The sequence below is a fragment of the Arabidopsis thaliana genome, chromosome 2 (genome assembly GCF_000001735.4).
Source record: "Arabidopsis thaliana chromosome 2, partial sequence".
Classification (NCBI taxonomy): Eukaryota; Viridiplantae; Streptophyta; class Magnoliopsida; order Brassicales; family Brassicaceae; genus Arabidopsis; species Arabidopsis thaliana.
In genome coordinates, this window is record NC_003071.7 from 1,098,886 (window position 1) to 1,110,411 (window position 11,526).

The 11,526-nt window shown below is 35.9% G+C and overlaps 4 protein-coding genes, 1 long non-coding RNA gene and 1 pseudogene across 12 annotated transcripts; 3 read left to right on the forward strand and 3 right to left on the reverse strand.

Moving 5' to 3' along the window:
• Positions 1-184: 184 nt before the first annotated feature.
• Positions 185-1,317, forward strand: AT2G03610 (F-box family protein; the record flags this gene model as incomplete). Its single annotated transcript, NM_126411.1, has 3 exons — positions 185-361; positions 721-957; positions 1,081-1,317. 3 exons carry the CDS (start codon positions 185-187, stop codon positions 1,315-1,317), a joined length of 651 nt encoding a protein of 216 aa, NP_178459.1.
• A 122-nt stretch (positions 1,318-1,439) lies between these two features.
• Positions 1,440-4,610, reverse strand: MGT3 (magnesium transporter 3). Of its 2 annotated transcripts, NM_001124787.1 has the most exons (8): positions 4,432-4,610; positions 4,082-4,326; positions 2,842-3,407; positions 2,684-2,754; positions 2,459-2,587; positions 2,040-2,384; positions 1,914-1,961; positions 1,455-1,834 (listed from the first exon to the last, which is right to left on the reverse strand). In NM_001124787.1, the coding sequence occupies exons 3-8, from the start codon at positions 3,281-3,283 to the stop codon at positions 1,604-1,606; spliced, it is 1,266 nt and encodes a 421-aa protein (NP_001118259.1). In that variant the 5' UTR covers positions 3,284-3,407; positions 4,082-4,326; positions 4,432-4,610; the 3' UTR covers positions 1,455-1,603. The 2 variants fall into 2 exon arrangements, with proteins under 2 accessions (NP_178460.1, NP_001118259.1); NM_126412.6 differs by lacking the exons at positions 4,082-4,326; positions 4,432-4,610 and adding an exon at positions 3,829-3,926 and having other exon boundaries at positions 1,440-1,834.
• Positions 3,235-3,764, forward strand: AT2G04535. Its single transcript, NR_140014.1, has one exon. It is a non-coding gene; the product is annotated as an other RNA (long non-coding RNA).
• On the forward strand, positions 4,320-5,507 carry AT2G03630 (suppressor SRP40-like protein; the record flags this gene model as incomplete). 2 transcript variants are annotated; one of them, NM_001161018.1, is made up of 3 exons in its annotated part: positions 4,320-4,910; positions 4,973-5,074; positions 5,168-5,345. In NM_001161018.1, the coding sequence occupies 2 exons, from the start codon at positions 4,320-4,322 to the stop codon at positions 4,976-4,978; spliced, it is 597 nt and encodes a 198-aa protein (NP_001154490.1). In that variant the 3' UTR covers positions 4,979-5,074; positions 5,168-5,345. The 2 variants fall into 2 exon arrangements, with proteins under 2 accessions (NP_001154490.1, NP_001318192.1); NM_001335194.1 differs by having other exon boundaries at positions 4,320-5,074; positions 5,168-5,507.
• Positions 5,422-8,020, reverse strand: AT2G03640 (Nuclear transport factor 2 (NTF2) family protein with RNA binding (RRM-RBD-RNP motifs) domain-containing protein; the record flags this gene model as incomplete). 5 transcript variants are annotated; one of them, NM_126414.4, is made up of 9 exons in its annotated part: positions 7,845-8,020; positions 7,354-7,546; positions 6,981-7,266; positions 6,693-6,889; positions 6,467-6,617; positions 6,250-6,371; positions 6,084-6,149; positions 5,939-5,999; positions 5,422-5,845 (listed from the first exon to the last, which is right to left on the reverse strand). In NM_126414.4, exons 2-9 carry the CDS (start codon positions 7,531-7,533, stop codon positions 5,640-5,642), a joined length of 1,269 nt encoding a protein of 422 aa, NP_178462.3. In that variant the 5' UTR covers positions 7,534-7,546; positions 7,845-8,020. The 5 variants fall into 5 exon arrangements, with proteins under 5 accessions (NP_178462.3, NP_001030964.1, NP_001189507.1 ...); NM_001035887.1 differs by having other exon boundaries at positions 6,693-6,892; positions 7,845-7,906; NM_001335195.1 differs by having other exon boundaries at positions 5,640-5,845; positions 7,354-7,535.
• Positions 8,021-10,351: 2,331 nt separating this feature from the next.
• On the reverse strand, positions 10,352-11,526 carry AT2G03650 (annotated as a pseudogene; the record flags this gene model as incomplete). The annotated part of the gene is made up of 1 exon: positions 10,352-11,526.

Sequence of the window (11,526 nt, forward strand, 5' to 3'; positions counted from 1 at the left end):
TCTTGTATGAAGGTAAAGTGAGCAACATGTTCAAATATATCATTGGTTAAATTTTAATCGATGGGTTTTGATGTTATATCGTCAGTATAAATATATACGTCTCGCATTAATTAGGGTTTCCGTGGTTCTTAACCCTAAATCCAAACATTAGGTCAACTAGAGTGTGAGGCACGTAAGCGCAGACATGGAGACGCCGAACGATTTGGTGAAAGAAGAGAAGAGACAAGGAGCTTCTGAAAATCAAGATTGGTCCAAGCTTTGTCCTGATCTTTTGCGACCGATCCTGGAAAGCTTGAGCTCTATTGATTTTCATCGAGCAAAAACCGTTTGTTCAGATTGGTATTCCGTTTGGAAAACATGCGTGAGTCAGTCTCTGCGTCCATGGCAGGTCACATACCTTAACGTTGTTTGATCACAAAGAAGACGAAAGTTTCAAAACAAGAGTCCTCCGTCGTCGCTTGAACGGAAGATATTGTATGGCTAGCTCCGGGAATTGTCTCCTACTGGTAGATTCTGGTCTCGATTTCTATATTTTGAACCTGTTAACGATCAAAACGATCAAGATTCCATCTATTAGACGAAAGGGCTGTAGGGAACACTCTTTAACGACGACAACGAAGAATGCAAAACAACAGCTGTTCTGTGGATAAACGAGAGAACAAAGGATTATTTCGTTGCTTGGATTAATTTTTCAAACAGAAATACTTGTTCTCACTCAAGAAAGGATATGATTCGAAGTGGAATCAAAACAGTGGAAGTATTTTCGATATGGCTTATAAGAACAGCAAGCTTTATCTGTATACTTTGGATCATCACATCAAGATTTATGATTTCTCTGGAGATTCTCCCAAAGAAGAAGGATTGACAAACCCGTATTCGAATCATCCATTTCGCTTCGATGAGAAACCGCAGGAATACATTTGGAAGAGGAAAATAGTGATTGCAGAATCAGGAGAGGTTCTTAAAATCTGAGCTTAAAAAAACGGAAACAAAAGGAGACTAATGAAGAGGAACTTTTGTTTTACATCTTTAAGATGAATCTTGAAAGTGGCAAATGGGAGAGAGTGCATTCTATTGGAGATGATGAATGAGATGTTGATCTTTGGTCATGGGGTTACAATGAGAGCACAAGTTCATGATGTTGGTGATGGAATCAAGAGGGATTCAATCTGTTTCGTTGAAGATGATCTTTGGCCGGATTTTGATCGTCCTTCAAATTGCGGTATCTTCAATCTTGCCACAAGTAGAATAACATGGCCTAAGAGATACGGTGTTTACATAGATCAAAAACAATGGTTTCTTCCAGGATTTGCTTAGTCTTTGTTTCACTAATGCATGTTCTTCCAAAGTTTAAGGATGACGGTTCAATTTTCTTCTCTGTCTTATTTTTTCACTAGTTTGAATTTGCTTCGACATAGAATGTGATGGTGTCTTCTGTGTTTTGCTTTTCTTTCTCTTAAACTTATTTCTTATCATTAATCTTAAACACATCCAGTTGTTTCACTATAGAGGTTAAGCCTAAGCTCAGCAAAAGACATTAGTTGTTCATCTTTACATTAGAAGCTACTACATGCGTCTTCTTCTTCTTCTCTAACATAAGTTTTCAGAGAGGGAATACTTTCTTGTGCTTGAAGTATAACACAAAACCAAAATACAAAAAACCGCATCCAATACCTGTTATCAGTAAAACATACTGGAAAGTCGTCGGATTCTGGAAAACAGAGTCTTGCAAATTCATCCCGAAGACAGCGGTTACAGCGGCAAAAATAGCTGCCACAAAGGTTGCCGCGGTGAGAAGCAGTTGAAACTGAATCAACTGATTCTGCACATTCCCCTACAAAAACATGGACAAAGTCAGAGACCCAAAGAGAAACAAGAACATGATTACGAGACTTGATTTTGTCTGTCCTTACCAGCTTAATGTTGATCAGATCCTCTGTATCATCTATATACTCTTTCAGCTGCAAACACAAGAACATGATCAAAATGATGAAACAACATGTAGTTGAGTTTAAAAGAAAGATTAAGAAGAATCTAACCGATGATAATTTGCTCAGAGTGTTATCAACAACGACAAAGTAAGCTTCTAGTAACATCTCTAGTTGATCAATGTTCTCTCCGATGCTAGAGGAGCTTAACAAGCTTTTATGTGAGCCAACAATGCTGCTAAAGGCTCTTTGAAGCTTCCCAAAGTTTCCACTTGTTGAGCCCACAGGTGAAACCGGCGCAGACTTCGAAACTATTCCAGAAGATTCAAAGTCCTCACCAATGTTATCTTCTAGCTCCTCTGACGCATGAGCTTCAGCTCTTTCTTTTTTCTCAGTCAAATACATCTCAGCCATGTCATCATCATCATCCATTAAATGCTCTATTTCATCACAAACCTGCAAGTTTTGACCTCCAAAATCAAATTATGGTAGTAGGGCTTTTTCAAATTTGAAGAGTCTTTTGTGTTCACCTTCTGAACTTTCTGTGTTAAGGTAAGAAGACGACCTTTTAGCCTGCGCACGTGTTCTAGATTAAGGGTGCTGATGTTTGTGGCTAGTTCATCAAGAACGGGATACACCTCCATCTCAAGCTCATTCACCTAAAAATCACGTTCACCAAAACTTTTGAGCTTAACAATTAGCTTAAAGTCATGCAATAAATCATATAGAAGAATGATGAAGAGAATGTGGCATACCTGTGCATCTAAAGACAAGCAAGATAGTTCCAAAACCAGCTCCAACGCTTTAAATTCAAATGGCAAATCATCTAAAACCAAACACATATAACAGTTTCATCAGCAATCTAATCTATATCATAACTCCAGACCACCAAAGCTATACCAAAACCACTGACCTTTAACATTTAGGTTGTGGTTTGATTGAAGGCGTTTACACAGTTCCGACTGGTACTGAACAACAGATGCATCTCGAGCATTCATGAGAATGACCTCTTCAGCTGTGATAATACACCTGATCTTCTCAAGACTGACAACTATCGCTCTCTCACGCCCCAAAATACTCGAGGGATAGATAAACAAAGGGTCAAGGAGTCTCAAATCCCTGGATGGTAAGGAACAACGCTTCATTATAGTCGCCTTGTCGAGCTCCAAAACCGCAGAGTTCCCATCTTGATCAATTTTCACCCAAGAACGACTAGATTGACCTCTCTTCTTAAGACCAGAAAAAGGATGCCCACGGTTAGTTTGTCCTTCGAAATTAACCGGTCTACCAATTTTTTGAGAAGATATGAAATCCGGAAGATTAGAAGCGGAAAATGGATCTAGTTGTTCTCCCATGTTTGCTCAATCCTCTCTTCCTTACAATTTACTAATGCATCAGAATCAAACTCTCACCATTCAAATGAACAGTTTCCAGTGAAACAGAAGGAGTCCAAGTAAACCTTTGGCCACAGTTTACAACCTGAAAACAACAAAATTTGACATGAAACTCAAATTCAATTTCTTCATATGATCTCTCTTGAAGAACCAACGAACCTGAGAAATTCACAGAACAAAAGACAATACTTTTCTAAATGGTGGAAGCTGCATCAAATTATCAAGAATAACTTCGTGTTTAAGTTCTTAAGACACTAAAACGAAGAAAAGTCACAAAATTTGCAGTTAAAGAAGATCCAATTCTCAGATTCAGTATCTTAATTCTAAGAATTCGATCCGTTAAAACTATCCAATACAAATCACACCGATCAATTAGGTCTACAGTATCCATATCCAATTCCAAATACATACCCGAAAAAAGCAAAGAATCCTAAAAAGGAAGAAACTTTCAAAGACCATGTTACAGTAAAGGGAAATACAAACCCTAGATTCCATAAAAACGTTACCTTTCGTTTACAAGCTTTCACTTTCCCCAAACAGTAAACAGAAGAGGAAGAAGATGAACAATGATGCTTTTTTTTTTGTTCTAGTATCTGAAGCCACGTGTTAAAAGTCAAGGCGTTTATCTATTGGATAGAACACGGTTTCTTAAATAGACCGTAACACAGAGGATCATTTATAAAACAGAACAGATAAGAAGACATGGCGCGAAATGCAGCCATGGTTTTGTTAGTTAAAGTTCCGAACTTTACGAGATACCTTTCGTTCTGTTTATCTCCAGACAACGAACCAAACCCTAGATCCCCTTTTCCTCATCTTAATTTTTTTCTTTCTTCCTTCATTCTCTCTAGCAAGAAAAAGAAACGAAATTTCACAACTTCACTCATCAGGCTCTGGTCAAATCGATTTCAAGGTATGTTTTTTGATGTTATATTTGTTCGAATAGCCCGAGAAATTGCTTAAAATGATGCATTGATGATTGCTTCTCCAGGTGTTTATGGAGTCTAAACATGAAGAACATGTGTTATCCAAACAAAAACATGATCAAGATGTAAACAAAAAAGGTTCATTAGACGACGAAAATGGAGATGTTGAGCATAAAACGATACCTTTACAAGAAACAGAAACTGTAATTATTAACTCAGAATCACATTCAAGATTATCGTCGTCTTCGTCATCTTCGTCTTCTTCTTCTTCGTATTTATCGCCACCGAAAGATCTACCTGAAGAGGTACTAAAAGAATCATTGAATGATCCGGAGATTTCTTCACCACCTGTTCAAGTAATGGATAGAGATAACAACGGAAAATATGACCCGAATAGGATTCCATCTTCGGTTTTCGAGAGAAGCAAATCGAATGTGCCAGCTGAATGGAGCTGCACTTCGAATGAATCTCTCTTCAGTATTCATTTAGGAAACAATAGTTTCACTGGTTATGGTGGTGATTTGATGAAATCAGGTGAACTTTATAAATCCGGTGAGTTACTTGCGTATAGTCCTGGACTTCCTATGCCGCCTGTACCAGGATCGGAACCAAAACCCGTAGTCGAAGAACCGAAAGTTGTTGAATCAGATAAGGAAGAGAAAGTTGTACTAGTAGAAGAAACACATACATCATCATCAGATGAAGAAGAAGGGAAAAGAGAAAGCCATGAGAAAGAACAACATCCTGCTGTTTCTTGGAAAACTCCTACAACTTCTTACCGTTCTAACCGAAGCTCAAACAGCGCGCACTCCTTCTCTTTCCCAATGTAAATACACTCCATCCATGACCATGGCTGACAAACATTTCCTCCCCTCGGTTTTAATGAAAGTTTCTTGCTTTGCTTTTTTGGTTTTTACAGTTTGGCTGGAGCTGCAAGTGATTCAAGAAAGGTAGAAACGGAGAAACAGAAGGAACAAGCAAATCAGTCACAAGAGTCACAAAAACCAGTAGCAGATGCAACAAATCAGAAGCAGTCAATGTGTAGGTGCTTCTCATGTTTTCCTCAATGTCCGTGGTGTTGTTCTTCTTGTTCTTGATTCTGTTTTGATGTTTGATTAGACAAAAACAAAAGTTGTGGAGTTTATCTCCTGTAAAGAAAGTATGTAGGTCATTAGAACCTTAAATCAATTCGATTTTGTTCTCTGCTTTGTTCATGAGAAGATACAGAGATCAAAGAGTGAAGAAAAATGTTCTAGATTTATCCCCAAACAATATCACAAATCGAAAAGATCAACACCTAAGATATCCACGGAAACAAAAATTTGTTTTAACATCGCCTACAACCTCAGATTCTCAACCATGAGCAAAGCTTAGAAGAAGAAAAAACTAATCTAGTTTTTGGCCTCAGTATTGCCATGGCCATTGTTCTGGTATGCTTTACCATCCCCATTAGACTCACTGTTCCGTCTCCCATAGCCTCGTCCTCCATTGACGCCACTGCCCCTAGGTTTGTATCCATCACGTCTGAAACCATCCTCATTTTTATAACCACTGTTGTTTCTTGTAGAGACTCTGTTGCCATTTTGATTGTTACCTCCTGCATAATCCAGAAAAAGTAAGATTAGGATTTTGTTTTTACATTTAATTAAAGTTACAATCTTTGAGACAACAATGCCTTTCAGAAACTTGCCTCGCTTTTCTTCTATAGATGCTCTTCGGTTTCCGATTCTGATTGGTGATTCCCTGTGAGCCTAGAGTTGTGCATTTGGAGATCAGATAACAAGAACTTCAAATTACATTATAGCCGAGAGTTTGATATGCAAACAAAAACATACCTGAAAGACATTTTTTACTGCTTCACCATTTTCGAATGCCACAAACCCAATACAGTTCTTTTTTTCCTGAAAATTCACAGATTTTTAAGCGTGTGATTGAACCAGTTATAAGGTTTTTCAAACTTTGCAAATAATTTTTTTGTAGATCATTGAAAGAATAACTAACCGGGTAACTTCTGACTTGGATACCATCCTTTCTAATAGCTCCAAAACTTTTAAATGTTTCATAAAGTTGCTCAATAGTCGCATCCATAGGCAAGTTTGCAACAAATATGGAACTACCCTGAGCTGATACGTGAAAAACAAATAATCAAATGAGACAAAAGCAAGTAGAAGAATTTTCAAATTCATTGTTTTTAACTATTAAACAATGAATAACCAACCTTGTGGTTTAATGCTTTCAGCAGAAGCCTGTTTACGAATTGGGGAAGGAGCTTTGCGCTCCGGAGCAGCAACCGGTTTTTCGACAGGTTTACGCTTGACCGGCGAGGCTTTAACCTGTAAAGTACCAGCGCTTTGAGCCAGAGATTGAACCTGTAAGTTTGAAATCACACCAACAGATTAGAGGATATTATACGATAAAAACTAAGCACAAAGGAGGAGACTTACAATTAATGCAAACGATTTCTTGGGAACCTCCTCTTGAAGTTTTGCTTCAGCAGCTTTAGGTAAGCTACTGTTTTCATTCACAACTTTCTCCTCAGGGACTTTCGCATGTCCGTTTGGTATGGCACTTGCTGGCTTCGTCACCGTAGTTTTAGCTTCAGTAGGGACAATAACCGCCTCTACACTTTCATTTGCAGGCTCTGCTAATCAAAACCATTACCACATGAATCAAAACAATGTCAAGGTGGTGAATATTTTCAGATTCTTGAAACCATTGGTAAAACGACTTACCAGTGATAGCATTTGTTGACTGACTCTCCTCAACCTCCTTGGTAGCTTCTGGTTCAACAAACTCATCAGACACATACCTAAAGGTATCATTCAGCACAAAGTAGCTTCCATTCCGCGACACAAGAAAGAAACTCTGAGAAAATTTCCTCCTTCCTCCATCGTTCCCGATCACTAAACCCGTGACTAGAGTTACAACACCATTCTTTAAAGTTGATTGAGAATCAGCAGTTAGAATCTCGATCCTTGAGCTTTTGTAGTCAATGGACATTATCTGATCATTAATCCCCTGCAAACACGATGAAACATTCGTCGAATCAATACTAACAACAATAATTCAATGAGACATACTATGAAAGTGGCTAAAGGAACTTACTTTCAAGGATTTGATAGTAACTATCTCACCATCGAGACCAGGCCGTGAAATCATACTATCCTCGAGATAGAATTTGTGTACTTCCGAGGTTGAATCATAAAGGTGGTTATAGTATTCTTGAACAAACCCATTGCCTACAAATTGTGGATCTACTGAGGGAGCGTTTGATTCAGGTGTCATCTCTGCAATTTCTCTAAGACAGTCTCAAGCAAAATCGAATCAAACAAAAATTCACAAGAGCTCCAATCTGCATAACTTAGAATTGTACTATGTGGATCTAACTTTATAGTACGAAATCTATTAGCTTATTGTAATTGCAAGTACACATAGTTGGTTTCTCCAGATATTATATATGTAAGGTTTGAACTGAACTTCCATAGATCTATAACTAGTCGAGTTTGAGAAATTGAAAGGTATAAACTTTGCTCCAATACAAAGATGGATTGAGAGATTGGAAAATAAGGTATGAAGTATGAAGCAGAAGCAATTACCTGATAAATTGGAGAAGACAGGAGAATCAATCGCAATTAGAGTGAAGGAGAGAAGGAAGGTGAAGAAACGAGTTTACTTGTGGTGTTTATATATGGCTTCTAGGGTTTTTTTTACAGACAAACTCCGACCAGAATTGGGAATTTGGTTTTGGCCTCTCTTTTTTTTTGCTTATGCTTTTTTTTTGTTTTTTTTGCAACTTTTTGGATATTTTTTCAATAATATTTTGTCACGTAATCATATCCTGTTTACAATTTAGTGAGGATTTTTATTTGATTTGATTAGTTGTTCTTCTAATTTCCAAATCCTAATTAGTTTTTTTTTATTATTATTATTATTGGTTTGGGATTTTTGAATATTGTTCATAAATAATAACAAATATTATTTTGGTTTCGGAAAAAGAACAAGATGATTGGATGGATTTGGATTTAGTTTTGGACTAATATCATAGAATTTTATAGGTCTTTGATTTTGATTCGAACGGTTAATTTGGTTTTGGTTACTTGATTTTTCGGGGTTTTTGGAAAATAAAGCATTTCCTAAAACGAATTGACTAATAATTCGCTTTGTTCAGTTCGAACATGGTTTATTCAATTTTTTTGGTCTGATCACTAATCAACCAAACAACAAGTTAACAACAATGACGCATAAATTATGAATACAAAAACAACTCGGTAGCAAACCTTAATCATCATGATTCATGATACAAAAAATACATAAGTTGTTCTAAAAGAACATGTCACTTGACAAATGACAAAGTACCAATAATCCATTTTGCCTCAGTTCTTATAAGTGTATTTGGTATGTTGTCACTATTTTGTAGACGCTAAAAGAGAAAGAGTTTGTTGTACAAAATATATAAACAGAAAATATATATGGCTTCTAAGATTTTTTTATAAAGACAAACTCCGACCAGAATTGAGAATTTGGTTTTGGCCTTTTTTCTTATTCTTTTTTTTTTGCAATTTTTTGGATATCTTTTCAATAATATTTTGTCACGTAATCATATTATGTACACCATGTTTACAATTTAGTGAGGATTTTAATTTGATTTGATTAATTCTTTTTTTATTTCCAAATCATAATTAGTTTTTTTCTTCTTTTTATTGATTTGGGACTTTTGAATATTGTTCACAAACAATAACAAATAATTTATCGGTTTCAAAAACGAAAAAAAATGATTGGATGGATTTGGATTAATAACATAAAATTTTATAGGCATGCAATTTTGATCCGAAAAAGTTAATTCTGTTTCCGTTACTTGATTTTTGTTTTTTTTGGAAAATGAACTTTTTCTAAAACGAACCGATTAATAATTCGCTTTGGTTCAGTTCAAACATGGTTTATTCAGTTTTTTTGGTCTGATCACTAAACGAATGTAAAATCAACCAAACAAAAAGACGCATCAATTATTAATACAACAACAACTTAGTAGCGAACCTTAATCATCGTGATATATACAAAAGATACATAAGTTGTTCCAAAAAACATGTAACTTGACACAAATGACAAACTACCAATGATCCATTCTGCCTAAGTTCTTACAGGTCCATTTGGTATGTTGTCATTGTTTTGTCGATGCCAAAAGAGAAAGAGTTAGTTATACAAAATAAATAAAGAGAAAAGACAAGCCTTTAAGCCGCTTAAAAATCTTAATGCATTTGTCACCTTGTCTGTTGTGAAAGAAAATAAAAATATATTACTGATTAAAAGAAAAGGCTCTCACAGGTAAATGAATGACAAAAAAATATATCAAATATACCTCAATTTTCAACTCCACGTCAATGAGCAACTAATGATTGTGTATGAGTACTCTCAGAAGCTACACAAGGCAAATAAAATGTAGTTGAGTCTATAGATATAAAAATAACAACAAAAAAAAACTGAAAGATAGAGAGAAAATGAGTACTTAAAGACTCATAAAACTTTAATTCTTCGAACATCTGAATCAGGTTTGCTAACTTCTCAACTAATGATATTCATGAGCCATTGCTGAATGCAAATCAATGATTCAACCATGAGTGGTGACAAGCAACTTCAGAAAGGATCCAAAATACGACCACTAGTGTTGAATGCAGACTCTAAATTGAGAAAGGAGACATGTATGACAAGCACATCTCTTGTTAATTCTGCAAAGATTGCAATTTAGAACTATTCCTCCTCCACCATCTTAAGACATCATAATCCAATCTCAAACCACTTGTAATTCTTAGCACATATTTTTCAAGCAGGTAAATGTCAAGTTCCTTACTAGATTCTATATTTGTAGTCTCTGCTACCATCTTAGTGTACAAAGAGTCCATCATCTCATAACCATCATCATTAGATTATACCAAATAGAGGATGTCACTTATTTAAATGTTGAAGAGGAAAGAATGCAATTAAAAAAGATTTTCAGAAACTTAACTAACATTTGCACTTCATCCCAGCTAACTAGCAGAAGATGGAGGACCAACATGTTTGCCATCATTATCATCATCAGCATCATCATCTTCATTCTTTTCTATAACTTATCTTCAGCCAACATCTTATCAAATGCACCTCTAAACGTGATTGCAACTGTGAGCATAAGATAAGTCGAATTCCACCTAGTAACAACATCTAGACATAAGTTTTATTTACTTACATTTCATGCCTCAACCCTAGATTTAAAGATTTGAGTCTTTCACTCGATGACCTCACATACTTGATTGCATTTTGGATAGCCATTATATTATGATTAGCTTTACATATCCCATCTTTGACTATCAGGTTTAAAATATGAGCGCACCAACGCATATGAATATACTCACCACTTTGAACTAATGCATCTAGAACTCTCACCATCAAATCCTCTGTGAATAACCGTAAAGCTTTGCCATTTCCCTTTGCATTTATCTACACTCATTGTGAAGACTTTCTTGATGCCCAATTCATCTAGACAGCCAATCAAAAGTGATGCAATGATATATCATTTGTGATCAATGACATGCTTGAAGCTAATGATCCATTTCTGTAATTTCCAATATTTATCAATCTAGTAAGCTGTCACCACCATGTAACTACAAGAAGTTGTGGTAGCTACCCAATATCTGTTACCAATGACACTCTCTGTTTATCCTTATCAAACAACTTCTTCAAAGAATTTTTCTCTTGGAAAAACATTCCATAACAATCTGAAGTGGATGTCTTCCTACAATGAACCATGTACATGAGAGATTGTTGGCACAAAATCTCCTAAACCTTTCAAATTCCACAAATGAAAAAGGTAACTCATTAAGCATTATCATCTCATTCACAGATCTTCTAAACAACCCTTTATCATACTTGATTGTTATCATTACACCACTGTTATCTCGAGCTAAAACTTTTTGACTATCACTTTCTTCATACACCTTGGATAACTTGAACCATCTGATGTGATTGGTCATTGCACTTGTTCAAGTTTTGACTATGTCACACTATATCTCTGTGCCACAGTATCGACAGTTGCTTACAGATATATTGTCTTCCTTTTAAATAAAATGCTTCCACACAGATGCTCTATGAGCTGGGTTTTTTCCTCGGTTTTGTTGAAATAATCGAACTTGATATCTGAGATTTTGTTATTTTTTCTCCAACAAAAGAGGTATGTGGACCATCTTCTCCATCAATCTCTTCACTAAGAATGCCATCATTGTTGTTTTCTAATGAATTAGAAGCCAT